Source organism: Desarmillaria tabescens, assembly GCF_030435595.1.
Source record: "Desarmillaria tabescens strain CCBAS 213 chromosome Unknown EV420scaffold_78, whole genome shotgun sequence".
Taxonomy (NCBI): domain Eukaryota; kingdom Fungi; phylum Basidiomycota; class Agaricomycetes; order Agaricales; family Physalacriaceae; genus Desarmillaria; species Desarmillaria tabescens.
Genome location: NW_026848377.1, coordinates 178,750 through 196,305, shown reverse-complemented (window position 1 = coordinate 196,305; position 17,556 = coordinate 178,750). Strand labels below are relative to the sequence as shown.

Sequence of the window (17,556 nt, the reverse complement as noted above, 5' to 3'; positions counted from 1 at the left end):
TCATATAAGGGGAACAGAGCGCTGCGCAACCTTGGAGGAGTGACGGCGTCCGTTATAGGCAGAACCGGGAACTAGAATTCGAGAGAGAGAAAGAATAAATGGACAAAATAGAGATATAAAGGCATTTGAGACTCACCGGCACCCGTACTGAAACCAAGTCATCCCAATTCGCAGACTTGTTATTTTAATGAATCTTCCCAGCGACGGCCTCCCCACTGCTGGACCTTATGAGTTCGAAGCGAGGCCTGAAAATCGACGTCTCGTACCGGTAGATCTAGGAAAACAAAGAGCCCCATTTGTTGGGAAGGGACAGAGGGCATTGAAGGTGTGATGAAAGGACTGGTGACGGTGTGAGGAAGAAGGCCCAAGTCGGAGACTGAATTGCCAGTACCCCAGACACTTGCAAGTTGCGTGCAGGGGCCCTCTGCGCGTTTCCGTGGGAAAATCCACTTCTCTTTTCCACTCTCCAACCACTCTCGATGCTGCTCCAGCCAAGGTGATAGGAAACGCGAGGACCACCGACGAGAGCAAGGGACTTCTATGCTTGACTTGCTCGGAGGACTACTCAGAAAGTCCTCTCATCGATAGTGGAGGATCGGGGTACTCCACATCCGCATCACGATCGCCCTCTATGCTCTACGCACCTGTTATGCTGCTAGGATGACAGGTGCATGACCACGGCTTACATTCTTCTGGGATGAGCTGCGATGCAATTTTATCTGTTGGAGCTGATACCGACCACACTTTCGGAATGAACGTCGGCGCTAGATTGCAACTCGTAGAGGTGTTGGATCTGCGTCGCTGTAGCGGTATAGAGATGATGGTGGAGTACACGGGAGTATCTTGGGTATGAGTTCTGAGTTTCACTATCAGCATTGAGGACTTATTGATATCACTTCTGCAGCCTGTCTTCCTCATCCGTGTCATCTAAGCTGCCACCCGCCACCTGCAATATTACCGTATGTGCTCCAGCATGATTCACGTCCCTCGTTGATGCTTACGTATCACAACAGGCAAGGATGAATGCATTAGGAGCTTCGAAAGCGAGCATAACGGAGAGGGAGGTGGCTCACAGAGAGAATATGTTTCACTAGGGTGTCGTAAAGCTGAGGCTGGGCAGGCGTCGACGGGTACGTGGACTAAAGTGAAATCCATGCCTTTCATGGCTGATACAAAATTCAGAAGCCGGTGATCGCAGCTTATTATCACAACAGTCATGGATAGACAACATCGCAGGGAGGCGGGTTGCAGAGAGAATATATTGTGCTCAGGTGTCGGGGGCTAGGGAGGGCCTGGAGAGAGGTACGTGGCTTGAAGTGAAGTCATTTCCTTCCGTGGCTGATATCATTCAAAGATCAGGATCACGATGATCCCAAAACTACATGTTGCTGCAAATTCGGTTCTTTGAATGTTGATCTTGCCACGGAGAAATGTTACGAGGTGAGTTGTGATCCTCCCCAAACTTCCTCTGCTAATTGTTCCTTCCGTTTATCATTGAAGACAGTACATCACCTCGCTAGCGCTGGTCATAGTTCCGACTGAACCATCATCCTCTCCATCGCCGAATCCAGCTTTGGCAGCCTGGTCCTCGCTGGGTGCACACCTATGCACCTTTGACTACAAAATCATCCCCGAGAAGCCCGACCTTGATGTTCTCATCGTCTCCACCAGCACCGTCATGCCAACTGCGGTAGACCATTTCGAACGCATAGATGGCAGCATGATCAGTCAGCAATTTCTCTCTTACCAACTCAGACTGAAGTCTTACATTCTTGTATAGATGATGGAAACCAATACGAAACTCTCCTCTATCCTTGGTGGTCCTTGATTGGGACCTTGCTTAGGTACCGATACCTATACCTACCAAAGACCAACGTACTATCCCATGGGCGAATATCAACGGTATCTTCTGGGTCGATTACCGTCATGGAGACTCGGGACAACCTTGTTATGACCTACAATGTCTCTGAAATGCGCCGCTGCGCGTGGTAGCATCAATTGTCGCCTAACCCGACAGAGGCACCGAAACCATCGTACAAGAAGAATCCATGGCTCATCGTCAGGTGAGTTCTGTTTTCATCCCTTATTAGTATCCGCATTCTGACGCCATTTTGTGCAGGTCGAAGTTGCGCAATCAGGACACTTCAAAGTTCACGACAATTGCATTTTGACGGTCTTTTTGGTTAAAAGAGCTAGACATCGTTGAGAAGCGTTCGCTATGGTACGTCCCCTCATCCTGTATGAATGGTCTTGCTGTATTCATCCTTAAATTAGCCACGGCGCACGAAGAGCAAGCGAATATGGAACCGTCCTCAGATCGACCAGGCTTGTCGCATCCGAAATACTCACAATCTACACCTCTTGTCCCATTCCTGCACTGCCTTCATATTCGAAGTGGTACCTGATGCGTGCGATAATATCAGTGTTGTCGTGCCGAAAGCCTGATGTATGTTGGCCAGATTGAGATGAAATGAAGAGAGGCAGAGACTAGACAGGTGGGCACGACGAGAGAATATGGGGCGTTCATCTGAGAATGGAAGAGATACCCTGGATGGCTCGATCAAGGAGCTCTGCTAGGAAGAGGTACTGGGTTAGGGTAGAAGATGCGGCCTAGGTGAGTACATTCCGTTCGTTGATTGTACGTTTTTGACAATACTCTTGCACAGGCTTGCAAACATCCTGTTAATTGTTGCTTGTATTTGGAAGCCGAAGATTTCGTGAGTACCATCGCAGTATGATACCTCTTTACGAACTAACATTGTCTAATAGGATTCAGTAAACACGAGACAGTACGGGAAAGTCTCGATAGTTAGGTCTCCTACTGCGAGTAGAACGATAACCGCTGTCTTACAAACTCTGTTGCTTCTCCTCATCTGAATATCCAGTCCGCCGTCATTGATTTCGGTTATGTGCATGCGTGTGAACATGAAAGGCCGTTCCCAAGTCATCAACATCATTCGCATGACAATCCAAGCTTTCCTATTCACTCACATCCTCGTACGTCTCGCACTCGGTCTGTCGTCGGACTTGCGGCATTCTCTGTTGGACCAGACTACAGACCGGCCGTCTACGATGTCTTCATCAAGCACAGAAGGACATCCTCGACTTGGGGATCATCGTACTCAGCTATTTTTGAGATGGTGCTGTGCTTGTTTATAAGCTATATCACGGTCGTTGCGATTCAGACTACGCATGATCATTTTGATGACTCAAAGGCGCCCTTTCTCCAAGTCTCGGTCGGATTTCCATTCAGATCCGTAAAGTGCCTGAGCTTGACATCATTGACGATAAGGCTCTATACTGGATGCTCCTCTGGAACAAGGTTCAGCTCACAAAAGCTCTTGATCAGTGTCGGCCTGTTCATTCTCTCCCGAGGCTCTCCATGGAATAGGCTACTGTATATCCCTTCCAGATGACCTCGCATGACCTTCGCCTCTTTGTTATGACCAATCCCTGCCAATCCTGGAAGTGGGGAAACTCGCCGTGTCAGGATGTTCTCCTGTCTCTTAATGCGCTAGAGGTACTGCGGGTAGTTTGTCACGTTTGAGGTAATTGTCCTTGCTCTTTGCACGAGTACTCATTACGTTGTCTATGTAGACCTTTTGCACGTCAAAACAAATTTGATCCCGGTATACTGTTATTGCGAACGGTATTCCTCGATACTAGGTCGCTCTGTCTACGTCATATTCGCGTCTTTGTCGCCCCCAGTTCCGATGTTGTAGCTTGTTGTGCAGAGCATCTCGTCCCTGGAACGGATTTAAATACCTTGCGTGCCCTCCTGCACAATGTCTGTTCGACCTTTGAGTGGATAGGCGCACAAATACAGACTATTCTTCTGAGAATGGCGAAGGCGGTCGGGCTGGAGGATGCCGCTGTGTTTTGATATCATCACTCAGTTCGTCATGTCGCATGATGTAGGCCCGTTATAGCACACACGAAGCCCCTTTGATGTTCTATCCCGGTTCCAGGTGCGTTTTCTTAACGTTACTCGGCGTACTGATGGTCTAATCCAGCTCATGTCACTTCAAGCTCCACTATATTTCCCCGCCCTTAGCTCCTCTTGATTTCATACGAAGAAATTCAAATGCGAATCACACCGCCATCTACCAGACGAATCGGACACCTCAACGAGTAGCTACGATGTTGCAATGTCCTCCCCACTACCAGCAAACAGCCGAGGTGACGACCTATCTCAGCGACTTGTACCTACCTCCAGACCATAGACATGTATGAACTTCCATGATATGACACTGCCTCTACTGACTCTCCTTTACAGGTTCCTCGATTTGAGCCGCGTTCAGGTCTTAAGTACCAGCATCCGGCCTCCTACATTCATTAATATCAACCGCCACGTCCTCTCTGTTTACAATGAACAAGTCTTGTGCGATTTTACGCTGATAGCGCTGATCATTGCGCCTTCATGCATATCTCTTCAGTCACTCCTAATTGACGTCCTTGGTATACCCACCGCCCACGCCCGCGGCTCTTAGAGAAAGTTGTCTTGTTGCACTGGGGCAATCCGTGTAATGGATCTTGACCCTCCTTTTCTCCACTTATCCGACCGTCTTGCGCCTCGCAAGGCCAATAACTAGTACGTCATATTTGTAGTCAAAGCCCAAAGCTCATAACTTTCGTTCTATATTTAGATATACAACAGATACAACGCGAATTCCAGCAAACTCTCTCACTTTCTCCCACCATGTATACCCCCGCCGTTATCGTTTTCCTCGCAATGCTCTCTTCCGTAGGCGCACAGTATACTGCGACCTACCTACCAGATACCGCCCCTGACAAAACTGGGCAAGGGACCAATAAATGTGGGACGACGTCCAGTCAAGACTCGATGTGCCAGAACATCTATAGTTTATTATTCTTTTGCCCACCCTAGGTGATTTCCCATCTGATGTTAGTTTAGTCAACGCTGCTGATGATTTGTTCGTTTCGCCTTTAGGTCGAAGATCTCTTATACATATGAATCCTATAGCTGCCTATGGGCTCCGCCTATTTCGGGCCTAGATTCTACTATCGGTGCTACAGAGGTTCGTTGAAACGGTCATTATCCTTCTTATAGATACTCACGGCTTACTTAGTGTATCGAGGTTTCATGGTATCTCAAGGTCTATCTTCTCGTCTTTTGCTTCGACCTCCTTTCCTCAAAGCCTTCTAGAGCGGCTACAGGACTCGTGTCATCCCCGAAGGCACTATCACTGGCATCCATTTCGTTCTGACACCCGACTTTGTACAGATTGCCGGTATAAGCATGCCCTGCTTTTATACAAATCCTTTCTGAAATACGCTCTTCTTTCAGGCTCCGGAGATTTGACAAAATTGAACATTCCGGCTGGAAATGAAGGCGGGGAACTCGATCCTCATGGTGCCGACGGAAATGGTCAACCTTTCATGTTGTCGTCTCTGGCACGAAACTGATATTGTTTTATTTCCAGGAAATCCTATTGGAGGTCTACTCTTCTCCTCTGCTTTTGGGAAGACCCAGCAAATGTTCGAGTGGACAGTGAGTACTAGGTAGTTTCATATGACCACCCATACCTCATTCTTTGGTAGGAATTTTATGGCAGCCACCGATTTTTGCTTCAGAGCTTGTAATCCTGCCGGTAAGGCCCCAGCCGTGTACTCTGAGAGGAGCCAGCTACTATTCTCACTTGTAACTATTAACCGTCAACCAAATTCAGGTGAACATATATACGACTTGATGGGATGCGCCTGGAACGTGCCCGCCAACTACGATGCCGGCGTGTTCAAGTCATGCAATGGTGATAGTGGAGAGGTTCGTGTTTTGCTCGATTTTTCCCTCCCTGGTCTGATAGCCTGTCAAGCCTATGGGCGTCTACGGCACCTTGACATTCCACCAAGGTGAGGCCTCTACCCCTGCTCCGCACCCTGTCCTGTCGTCTTCGCAATGTACGACTTTTTCTGCTATCGGAGGCGGGGCTGCGACTATGTCAGTAACTATAACTATGACCTCGACTTCGGCAAGCGTACATTTATTTACACTGCTCTCCTCATCTCGTACTAACTTGTGTAGTCTGGGACTACTACAATAGGAACGTTGACCGACTCAGGTGTATTGGGGTGCTGCAAAGGCTGCGAGTAAGAACAGCGACAAGAATGGGGTTAGGGGTGAGGTTATGCTCGGGTTATCTTCCCTCGGTGTGGTGGGTGCTATTGTGGGAGGATTCTTCGTTTTCTAGAGTGGTGGTAACCATCATGTTATTAGCTTTCTGTTGCAATTTAATAGACTCCAGAAGATCTTTAGTTCGAGTGCTGCCAAACGGTTCCTTGTGGAAGAAATTTTTAGACACGACAAGGGTATTCCCTTCTTTGCTTGATAGCATATTTTATTTCTTCTTTCATCTTCTCTTTATTTTGATATAAAGACTCCTCAGTGACGGGTACCTTCTCTTTCAAGGAATTCACGGAGTCTTAATATATCCTCAAAGCGTTGTACATTGCCGTTACTCTGAATATTGGACATTGAAGAACACTGTTAACTTAAACAGAATTGGAACAAGAATAATGGGTTCAAATATGTCAAATTTCGCAATCCTAGTGACAATTACATGTAGAATTACTGGCCAGACATCCCCACTGTTCGGAAAACGAATACTAACTCTTTAATCGACTCTATAGACTCGAACACAAGGGGACGTCATGAAAGCTAGCCGTTGCCCTGTACTAGCCGTAATACAGCGCCATAGCGAAAGAAGATGGCCCCGGAGCCAGAAGTGCGCTTTGGGATGGGACCTATGAAGAATGTTAGAGACTGATACCAAAGCCAAGATCAGCTTGAGAGGATACCTTACATGCAGTGAAGTCACGAAAGCTTCTACAAGGAGCCCGTTGCACAGTGTATCGCAATAAGCCTTCTACCGTGTTATGTACTGACAGCTGACTTCAGAAATGAGTGCCGGAATGCGACTCGTCCTATGGATTTGAGTTTACTCATGTGGAAGATCCCGGCAGTCTAATCTAGGATCAGTAGCCGGTAGACGGAGACACAGGTGGCAGCGTACATAAATGAATCCACTCCAGCCTAGAGAAGGATGGTGATGAGAGAAGAAAGATCCACTATCAGAAAGCACTCGCCGTCTTCTGCCCATCCGACTAAGGGATGACGAACTCCAAAAACTTCTGGATGGACGTTGTAGGCTTGAACAACGCCGACACACTAGTACATCTTTTGTCAGAGCAAGGAGTAGCATAGAAAAAGTAGCATACGTGACGAGCTCTGCTCTAGGTAGCACCCACGTTGTCACCTTCATGACGACACCGAACGTTCCTCCCCCTCCCACGGAGAGCGAAGAAAAAGTCGGGGTTCTGACACTCGTTTGCAATGAGGAGGTCGCCAGTAGGTACAACGATCTCAAATTCGAGCTGTGCCCATGAAGTTTAGATACCTGAAAAGGTGCAGGAGAACCGTACGTACTACGCGGTCAACTGCTAGTCCGAATATGTTTGATAGCGGGCTAGACGACAGAACATGAGTTACTGTTAACAGGACCAAGAGGTTTGGTCAGACCTGTGACCGCCACTCTAGAACAAAAGACAAGTCAGTATGTAGTCGTGTCGAGAAAAGTAACGAACTAACCTGCAGGTAACCCCCTCCAACGCCAACTGTGGCATCTGAGCCTCCAGGTATTGTCAGGTTATTCTCGTTCGCAAACGCTAATAAATCCGAAAACTGAGCTCCGCTCTACAGTAGACGTTGAGCGCGCGCACTTATGGAAGTGATCAGCAGCTTACCCCAAAAGTTACAGCGGGAACCGGGTCCGCCGTTGCTTCGCATCCTTGCGGAACGAAGGTCTTCTCGTAGGATATCTACTCGTGGTAATGAGCGTCGGTATTCCTAGGTAGGGCAGATGCTGACCGATTTCAGGTGGTGTGTCTACCAGTACGAAATGAGGCTTTCAATCGGCGCCGACTAAGAGCGGAAGACATACCCAAATGCCTAATGTCCCCGGTCCACTGCTCCGACCCATGTAATCGTGCTGAGGAAAAAGTCAGCCCGGGCCTACCCAGAACGTCAAGCTGACGCACTCCAGTATTCTTTATGACTACAGGAACGCCCGTACGTCTCGAGAAATCGAAAGCCGCTGACACATCCGTACGGTCGGCGACATCAATCTAGTTTTCCTGTTAGCAGGCTTGTAGATGGTGGGAGAGCAACGCACATAGTAAGAAGGAACTGCGCCCTGACTACATTCTCCATCCCTTGTTGCCACATTCATCCAGTTCAGAGCACATTCCTCTCTAGTCGCTTGACAGGTTTCCCATTCCGTCTGGAGGGGTAGGTAAATGCACTCGAAGTTTCGGGGAACGAAAACAATACCCACGTTGATGTATGCGCCAAAGTGATCGGAACGTCTAACTGTAATGGCCTCAGTATGTCGGAGGGAAGAAGGACAGAGAACGTACCAGGATCAAGGTACTCGTTTATCACCCCTGTGCATTCTCCCTCGTCGAAGGACGCACTAAAGCAAGATCTGGCGTATGGTGTAGCCCTTCGGAGTCGTCCGCCAATCGTAGCATTCAATGAAGACCAAGCGCACTCGGGTATCGGGGCGTCTACCAATGCTATCAGCACACGTTAAAGCGGAAAGAAATACCGAGCCGACCTGGATGCAGCCTGCCTTGCCCATAACCGAGATCAAAATGTGGTTCTTGGACATGAAACAGGTCGCGTCCATTGATGAGCAGAACATTTGTGAGCGCTAGCAGTATAGGTAGGACTAGCATCATGTCAGTGAAGAGAAAGCAGGCGAGAGATGCGAGTCCTTACATAGGTGACAGACCCGAGTATCCTTCGCTGCCGCTCGCCTGGCGCAGACGCGGTCAGCCGCTGCTTATGCCGGGTAATACAGCGAAGATTGGCTTCATAAGACGGTTTTCAAGAGCCAAGAGAAGAACCCAGAGCTGCGAAAAAAAACATTTCAGTCTGAGGGACTTCCCTGCCAGGTGAAAAGTTTACCACCAGCCCACAACCCTCAGCATTCTCTCAATTTCACCGACAACGTGAGAGCAACTACAGCTAGGCACGAGGATGGCTTCAGAGAGATACGGTTGCCGTCGTTCGCGTTCCAAGGAAGACGGCGCCATACTGGGGGTGATGGTGGTAGGAAGGAAAGAGATATCAAGAACATGGCGTGGGAAAGCAGTGGTCTCGATCACGTGCAACGTGTGGACACGCCGACAATTTGAATTTCTGGGGGGTATTTCTTTCCAACTCTAATAGTAAAGGATCGAAAAGATGTCGTTCCGCAGAACTCGTACTGGAACGCAATGTCATTGTTGCACTGATAAATAAACAACCTCAACAAGACCGATCCGGCTCGCTTGATTTTCGCGAGCATGCGTTTGAAGGGAAAAGCACGGATTCGATGTTGAAGGGCTACGTACGATATAATAGATTCGATGACCAATACCCACGATATACGAGTAATAGCAAGATCCATCCTGACCGTAGCCGCCCGTAAATCACGCTGCCACAGCAAGAACAACTTTGCCGTAATTGCGGAATATCAACGCTGAACGGCATAGCAAGCAGAATTTGCGCAAGAATATCACGTCACGACCATCAAATCCTCAAGAAAAAGCCGTCAAATAGCAGAACCGAACAACGAATTACATTACAATTTTTCGATAATCAAGACCTCTTGGACCCCCTCCATGCACTACCACCCCCAATCCCAACACCAAAGCTTCCAAAAGCGCCTGGACTCAGAACAGGAGACTGCAAATCCGACTTTCGATAACCCGTCTGGGGCATCGCCTGGATCGACAAAAACTTGTTCGGCTGTGGCCTGTCGTCCGTATTATACTGGAACTCCAACCCAATCCCATCTGCTTCAGAGACGTCGAGCAGCTTGACGAGTTTCCTCCCAATACCATTGAGCTTCTCGATGTCGTCCTTGCTCCTCGTCCAGACCTGGCTCCTATCGACTTTGCTCCTGAGACTGACGACCGCCCCACAGATCTCGTCGCCCTCCTCAAGCTCCTCGCCTACCAAGGCCATGGCGAGCCAGTTTCCAGCACCGATCTAGCAACCCAGGGTTGTTCTTCATTGTCAACACCCCACTTGCCCCCGTTCGCGTTAGCCTCGTCCTCCCACATGGGCTTGATACCCGACTTGAAGAGGTGGTAATTCGAATTGCGCTCGAGCTTGGAGGGCGGTTTCAGCCAGTTGAAGTACCGGAAAAAGTCTTTGACAGTGTTGAACTCGCCAATGACAGTAAGACCAGCTTCATAGTCATTGGATTCGGTCGAGTGGGAGAAGGTACCGTCTGTGGCGGTGGAAGGCTGCGAGTTCGAGGCGGGGGTGTAGGGAAATTTGGCTTTCGTATCGTGATAGATCGTCCTGGAAACGACTAAGATTGGTACGAAAAGGTGCGTCGAGTAAGAAAACGTACCAAAGATACTGCAGCGGGTGCTCGGGCGCCTTCATCGGCACGCCTGGCGTCTTCGGATCCTCAATCATCTCCGCTTCCGGTGGCTTAGCCGAGCCATCGATGCTCAGCGCACGAGTCTTGGCGAGCCTGGCAGTGATCGCATCCAGACTCGGGATGTTCTTGTATCCAACCTTCACATTCTTCTTCTCACCCTCCAGCTGATTGTGTTTCTCCAGCTTCTCCGCCGTCAGCGGTTCCCCGCCTGGAGAAACGACTTCAACTTCTTCAGCTGGAGGCGTCGATGGCGAGGCCGATCTTGTCGTGGGTGCGTTGACAGCGACGGAGTCTGCCGTCGTTACGGAGGAAGCGACTGATGTCGTCGAGCCGGTCCGCAGTGCAAATGCGGCGAGGCGAGGTCGCGGAGCTGTTGTTGATGACGATGAACTGGGCGATTGGGTTGGTGGAACATTGATGTTGATGCGAGCAGCAAGCTGATTGAGCGATGGTAAGCGATTGTTGGCGGAAGGGCGGAGAGTGTCATTAGTGCTCGTCGTCATCGTCGTCAAAGACAAAGGCGCGAGTGCACTGCAATCAAAAATTACGGCCGTTACAGCTCTTGCATCCGTGTAGTTGGCGACATCAATCTAGTTTTCCTCTTAGAAGGGTCATAGAAGGCAGGAGAATGACGCACATAGTAAGAAGGAACTGCTCCTTGTCCACATTTTCCGACCAGTGTTACCGTACTCATCTAACTCCAAGCACATTGCTCTCCAGTCACCCGGCAGGTTTCCCATTCTGTCTAGAGGGGTAGGTAAATGCACTTGAAGTTTGAGGGAACAAAAAGCACACCTCTGCCGTAGCAAGCTCATTATCAATTATCACTTTAAAGACAACTACCCCCCAACACCGTCCGACCCAGAAAAGGCTCCCTATCACCCACTAAGTGCTAGATGAAAGGCGTAGAGTATGAGGAATCCATCACTTAGGGTGAGAATCATGGTCCTCACACGGGAATGGACTGAGGAGGTCTGATCCAAGTCGATACCGTCCAACAGGAGCACTCCCTCTGCCTCAGGTTAAACGTCTCCTCAGGGATCGGAGGACATTATCTATCACATCGTTAGGCTACATCCTCCAGAAGATTTGCAGAGAAACGAACCCGTGTTACGTGCTTCCGCGAACAACACCTTTCTCTAGATGCCATACCGCCTCTCCACATAGATGGCTACCCCAGCATGGGCATATTTCCCTCTTGATGACGACAGGTACGATCTAAATTGTGACTGCCCTCAAGAGTAAGCATAAGATAAAAGGGACGCAGCAGGATACGTACTAAAATGCCTCATCCAACTTCGGCTGAAAGCGCCGAGCTATGGCCGAGGTTGGCAGTAATGCACCAGCTCTTACTTCTGCTAGTCATTGAAGTCAAGCTTGAAGTTGTCGTCTTGTTAATAGCGATTCTAGTAACACTTTCCGCGATGCTTACTGTCATTAAAGACTGCCCCTGGACAATCGTCATGGAATGAAGCAGCGAGACTAAGAGAAGGCCGAGTGTTTGGAGCTTTGCTTTCTTCTCTAGACGTGCGAAAGCAGGGAAGATCAGTTCAGCAATGCGAGTCCAGTAATAGCAGGAGAGAAAGGGCCGAAATTGACTCCGCGTGTTTGTGATTGCTTGGCATCCCGGCAAATAGAATCAGGCGTTCTAATATCCTTCTTGCCAACCTCCATTGACGAGGTTCGAGCACTTCTATTTCATGTGCAGTAGGGCTAGAGCATAGCTCACAATGCAAATTTGTACCATTGATACCATACAAATAATCATATTACATAGGATGATATTCTGTGCGCCAGTCTTTGTTACGTTGCAGACGCATCTGTTCCAGCCCCCTTCTTACCACTTCCCGCACAGCATCAGCTCCATCAGACTGCAGTTGGTCTACCTGCTTTACAACAGGGTTGATTACTGCATTAGGCTTGCCATCAGATACGGAAGTACCACCCCTTCTCCGGGGACCAAGTAGACTTTTCCTATCTGCATATCGCCACCACAAAAGATTCTGCCGGATACTGTCGGATATCTCATTCCTAAGCATGTTCCATCTTGTTGTCCGTGGTGTTGAAGGTATAGCGGCAGCAGGTATAGCGCATGGGAGCCCCAACAACGTGTGTTCAACAAGAGTGGAAAGGTCCTGAGCAGACGGTGTTGGTATAGGCGGTGATGAAGTGGGAGAATGAATGGATGGCTCGCTACCACGCCCCTTAACTCCTAAAATTTCAGCACCTCTCTTTCCAAAACGTCCTCTCAGATACTCCTCCATGAAACCGTCATCCTCATCTGAGTTGTCGTCCATCTCCTGGTCGTCAGGCGGTCCTCTCGGCTGGTATCTGCTATTCCCCATCTGACCTGGACCTACAGGTTTCGTCTTGAGTACTCCTAGGTCTCGTGTGCTCCCAACCGTGATCTCTGAGCAGACTGGAACTGCTGCAGCACTACGACTCAATTGTAGCCCTGCGTCTTTTCTATTTCTTCTGCTCTCAGAGCCGAGTCCCGTAGTAGACTGCGCACGGCATTGATTTAGGGGTAAACACGTGGGATCACAATCCCCTTCCATAAGTTGGCTGAGAAGACTCGGACGAGTTCGATCAACGTTAGCGTAGATGTCTTTGGGGATCTTGACGAACATATCATGCTGCCGGGCTGCTTCTAATACTGCATCCTGCAGTTTGGCTACATCTGGAGGCGGCAGCTGTTGTCGACGACGGTTTTGGGGCTTTGTAGTGGTAGGAGGCGGCAATACACAGTCCCCTTCAATCTGAGAGAAATTGAGAAAAATCAAAATATCGCAAAAGAGATCACTCACAAGCATACTAGGCTTCGCTTCAGCCATTCCTACTTTTTCGTGGGACAAGCGTGTCCTGCCTCCTCTGTTCCTGCGCTTCTTCTCCTTGCTCTGATTCGGGGCACTGACTCGTCCATTTTGCCGGCGACCAATGCTGTGATGATGTCGGCCCGGGCCACCGTGTACAAGATACGTCGAGTTTTTAGGTTGGACAGAATGCCTGATGCCTGACAATGGTTTTGATTGGACATCAGCTAGCTCAGACCCATCTATGCTGTTGGAGCTCCTTTCACTGCTGGAGTGGCGATCGCAGGATGGGGGTGATGAACAAAACACAGATTTGGTCCTCCGCTCTGAAGTCGCGGACACTGATGGCAAGCTGGAGAAGCCTGACCCAGATGCCGGCAGAGAAACTGAAATGCTGAGAGATGTTGGAGGTAGACTAGAAGAGACAGGAGGTCTCAAAGAAGGGAGGGAAGGCCAATTTGATATGGTAGACAACAATACTGGAGTTTCTGGTGGCGTAGAACAAGGTGTAGGGTTAGGAGTCGGGTTAACTAGGTGAATATGTGGAGGCAAGGCGGCATCTGAAAATGAATTCAAAATAGGATTAGGCGGAGAAAGAGGCATGAGGTAGCTCTGCTATACAGATGGCAGTCAATGTTAGGTTCAAGGCTGCCCAACACGCGACTCACGGACGGGACATTTGTTTCCGATCACATGCCATATATTTCCGAAGATTACCAGCAATGATCAAGGGTGTTAACTGACGACTTCAAGTTCAACAAAAGTCGTGATTCTATATAGCTAACCAAATTGACAGTACTGGATTAGTCTCATTTCTTATTTCATTTTTGGAACTGGACTTTCAATGAACTCTAAGAGTTCTGAGTGGTTCAACTACCTTATACAGATAGTTCCATGACGGTCTGGGACAATGGCTTTACGTCTGGGACAATGGCTTTACGGCCATATACTGTATACAGTATAGTGCACATCCCTAATGTTGTCGCATAATTGATGTCCTAGGGTGTTGTGTGCTTGTCATGTCTTGCATACAATTTTCAGATGCAGTTTATACATATTTGTATATAATTAACTCACATCCGGTGGAAGGAAGGAAGTGATAAGGACTTATATTATCCAAGAGAGTGCGTCTGCTAAAGTGTGATGGCACAGCCACATTCAATATTAATGCATAATTGATGTCCTATGATTTTGGGAGCTTGCCATGCCTTGCTTATAATTTTTGGATGCGGTTTATACTTGCCTCTATATGATTAACTCACTTCTTGTGAAAGAAATTGAGTGATAAGGACTTATATTATCCAAGAGAGTGCGTCTGCTGAAGTGTGATGGCATAGCCACACCCAATATGGCAGCTGGCCATTTAGCAGAGTCAGTGTCACGCTCTCTTGGATAATATAAGTCCTTATCACTCAATTTCTTTCACAAGAAGTGAGTTAATCATATAGAGGCAAGTATAAACCGCATCCAAAAATTATAAGCAAGGCATGGCAAGCTCCCAAAATCATAGGACATCAATTATGCATTAATATTGAATGTGGCTGTGCCATCACACTTTAGCAGACGCACTCTCTTGGATAATATAAGTCCTTATCACTTCCTTCCTTCCACCGGATGTGAGTTAATTATATACAAATATGTATAAACTGCATCTGAAAATTGTATGCAAGACATGACAAGCACACAACACCCTAGGACATCAATTATGCGACAACATTAGGGATGTGCACTGTACTAGTGGATATGGGTACCATATTTACCGGCCCATACCCGTAAAGTCAGTGGTTTGGAAAAAGTCAATATCATGCATGTGAGACGTCACTGATAGGGATGTGCAACTTACCATTATAGATAAGACCGTAGCAATATGGCTGTAGACCGTATAAAAATTATTGGCCATGGCACGGTGCGGTTGATGTCATATCCGTACTGTGTCCATACCGTTGTCTGTAAACGGATACTTTGATGATGATGACGACCGATATCCGGTGCCAAAGGGTGAGTGTTATGCGCTTCTTTTAGGTCATAGGTACTGACCTTTATGGCATAAGATAGTCTTCTGTCCCTCCTTCAACGACGGTATCCAAACCGTATGAATATGGCGGTATTTTAGGTCGTTAAAGTCGGCCACGGTACGGACCGGTATCTGTATACGCCATACATAACCACTGTACTCACTGATCACGTGTATGTCAAGGGTAGGCGTGTTCTTTTCACTTTTATCCCCCCTTCTTCGCCTTCACTAGTCTCTCACAAAGTCAGAAAAAATGTCGAACAACAACGGAAATTCCAACATAACACCCACTACTGTCACGAACTCTCCGTTACAGTCCAAGGATTTAGCAAAGGTAATTGTATTTAACTTTCTGCGGTCGCTTGTTGCTGATGACGGTTTTATAATAGGGTGGCAAAGATGCTTTTGTAAGCCAACATGCAGAGTCCAGCCATGAGTACACCACTCATTCCTGCCAACTGCTTCTTGTCCATTCCATATGCTCACTGAATACTAGACCAAACCGCGAACCGTAGAAGGAGAAAAAAACACTGGAGAACGTGGGGGTGTTGTAAGTCTTACATAATATACTACTACAATGCCTAGGCTGACGACTTGACGCAGACAAAAAACCAGAAGACCTTAGGAAAAAAGCCTGAGCACAAGGTCAAGACCGAGTCAGGGCGCTGCCAGGTGAAAATCTTGATTTGATGATTTCCAGCATCTAACAATCGTCTTTTCAGGCAAGAAATGCAAGAATGAAAGCGGCCAGACATATCTTAGCCATCGAAGGCGACGTCGGAAGTAGACTGGCATACAAGAAAAAGTTGTCGCCAAAAGCCATCGAAGTACAATCTCACGCGCACATAATGAAGCAGAAGATATACGACCAAATTAGCGACAGCGCTCATTTGCTTCGGTATATGCGTAAAGGTACCACCCTACAGGATCCTGATCTAAAGGACGAATTCGCTAAATGCCACAGATGCAAGCGTAAGCATGGTTCCCCAGCCTCATATAGTTTTTACAATCACTAATATCTCATTAGACAACATCGATGCTTCTGAAATCCCCACGCTCATCTACTCTAGGGCCATGTGTGGCCAGTTCGACAAACTGGAGGTGGGCGAAGATGAGACCAGCAACATGGCAGGTCAGGCAACGCCAGTAAGCTATCATTTCATCTGTTAATCTATGATTCTTCTGAGAAATGGATCCCTAACAGTTCAGAAACCGTACGCATACGTACACGCTCTTCTATCACTGGAGATGTCTGTCAGAGGCTCACAAGCGGCGTCTTGGTATGCAGGAAGTAACGCTCATCAAGGACCCTAGTGTCTTTGAGGCGACATGGGACCAAGTCCAGATCGAACTTCAGGAGCTGCAGTCCCTCCCAAAGCCGAGAAGGGGACCCAGGATTAAGCCTCAGAGGGAGAAGACGACGGCGCCAGGGACAATGCCAAATTCACCGAAGAGGAAAGAGTGATGCGGGACGAGGATGACACATCTGATCACGAATTAGGTTTCCCTCTTTCATATCTAGGTGCATTCTCTTAGCTCCAGTATTCTTGTATAACGCTCCCTCTCAATGCCACGCTCTTTGTTGAACTAGTAAAATGTCGGAGAACTTGTTTAACACTTAAAAAATGCGGCAGGCCCGACTCTCTTTTCGTGCATATTTGCAAGATGGTGCCGGTGTTGATGTATCTAATTTACCTTGGAGACTACATGTCAGCAGTAGAAGCCTTCAGATGTGTCACCTGCAAATCCCACGTTCGTCGCCAGAGACAAGGAGCTGTTGAGTCGCTCTTAGGAATGAAGAGTACAATGGTAGTCATCCATATATTTCTCCGTCCTGTTACCAGCCGCTGTCATAATAGATTCTTGTCTGGAGCGCTGTGGTAAGGTTCCATATTGTACGCCACTCCCACCCATCGGTATGGTTACCAAAGCTATGACTACTACCGATGTTGATCCTATGATGGACCTAAACGTAAGGGGGGTGAGTGCCAACCCGCCTTGACCCTTTCTGACTAACCTGATGTCGGTGAATTTGGACGAAAGCGCTTGTTGTTGGGGCGTCTATCATCCTGAGATTTGCGATGCTCCGGAGATGATGGTCTTTTGACGCTGCCAGCTACTGGTGCCGGAGGCAGGGGGGTAGTAATACTGACTTTTCATGGGTTTTGTTTCAACCCAAGAACGTCTTAGACGTTCAGCCTGTTGCAACGTGTTACAACGCAATAATTTCGTGTATTTATCAATAGTTACAATATATGTAAGCTACTTCTAC

The 17,556-nt window shown here is 48.1% G+C and overlaps 6 protein-coding genes across 6 annotated transcripts; 3 read left to right on the top strand and 3 right to left on the bottom strand.

The window, feature by feature from the left end:
• Positions 1–187: 187 nt before the first annotated feature.
• EV420DRAFT_1486048 (uncharacterized protein) lies at positions 188–2,171 on the top strand (the record flags this gene model as incomplete). The annotated part of the gene is made up of 10 exons (XM_060470339.1): positions 188–325; positions 497–646; positions 668–809; positions 1,014–1,130; positions 1,183–1,302; positions 1,355–1,440; positions 1,505–1,727; positions 1,781–1,962; positions 1,993–2,063; positions 2,120–2,171. 10 exons carry the CDS (start codon positions 188–190, stop codon positions 2,169–2,171), a joined length of 1,281 nt encoding a protein of 426 aa, XP_060323543.1.
• Positions 2,172–4,732: 2,561 nt separating this feature from the next.
• On the top strand, positions 4,733–6,062 carry EV420DRAFT_1279267 (uncharacterized protein; the record flags this gene model as incomplete). Its single annotated transcript, XM_060468130.1, has 10 exons — positions 4,733–4,862; positions 4,916–4,934; positions 4,985–5,039; positions 5,091–5,117; positions 5,168–5,252; positions 5,309–5,389; positions 5,445–5,523; positions 5,563–5,612; positions 5,691–5,785; positions 5,835–6,062. The coding sequence occupies 10 exons, from the start codon at positions 4,733–4,735 to the stop codon at positions 6,060–6,062; spliced, it is 849 nt and encodes a 282-aa protein (XP_060323542.1).
• An 886-nt stretch (positions 6,063–6,948) lies between these two features.
• Positions 6,949–8,542, bottom strand: EV420DRAFT_1137467 (FAD-binding domain-containing protein). Its single transcript, XM_060466006.1, has 11 exons — positions 8,434–8,542; positions 8,190–8,386; positions 8,056–8,142; positions 7,959–8,006; positions 7,886–7,903; positions 7,762–7,836; positions 7,607–7,711; positions 7,538–7,551; positions 7,445–7,484; positions 7,237–7,392; positions 6,949–7,186 (listed from the first exon to the last, which is right to left on the bottom strand). Exons 2-10 carry the CDS (start codon positions 8,244–8,246, stop codon positions 7,252–7,254), a joined length of 585 nt encoding a protein of 194 aa, XP_060323541.1. The 5' UTR covers positions 8,247–8,386; positions 8,434–8,542; the 3' UTR covers positions 6,949–7,186; positions 7,237–7,251.
• Positions 8,543–9,370: 828 nt separating this feature from the next.
• On the bottom strand, positions 9,371–10,960 carry EV420DRAFT_1631658 (translation initiation factor eIF4e; the record flags this gene model as incomplete). Its single annotated transcript, XM_060476164.1, has 3 exons — positions 9,371–10,054; positions 10,087–10,372; positions 10,425–10,960. The coding sequence occupies 3 exons, from the start codon at positions 10,958–10,960 to the stop codon at positions 9,662–9,664; spliced, it is 1,215 nt and encodes a 404-aa protein (XP_060323540.1). The 3' UTR covers positions 9,371–9,661.
• Positions 10,961–12,226: 1,266 nt separating this feature from the next.
• Positions 12,227–13,291, bottom strand: EV420DRAFT_1486044 (uncharacterized protein; the record flags this gene model as incomplete). The annotated part of the gene is made up of 2 exons (XM_060470338.1): positions 12,227–13,216; positions 13,265–13,291. 2 exons carry the CDS (start codon positions 13,289–13,291, stop codon positions 12,227–12,229), a joined length of 1,017 nt encoding a protein of 338 aa, XP_060323539.1.
• Positions 13,292–15,537: 2,246 nt separating this feature from the next.
• Positions 15,538–16,749, top strand: EV420DRAFT_1486042 (uncharacterized protein; the record flags this gene model as incomplete). The annotated part of the gene is made up of 7 exons (XM_060470337.1): positions 15,538–15,618; positions 15,674–15,691; positions 15,781–15,834; positions 15,870–15,956; positions 16,007–16,256; positions 16,312–16,430; positions 16,489–16,749. 7 exons carry the CDS (start codon positions 15,538–15,540, stop codon positions 16,747–16,749), a joined length of 870 nt encoding a protein of 289 aa, XP_060323538.1.
• Between the last annotated feature and the right edge of the window lie 807 nt (positions 16,750–17,556).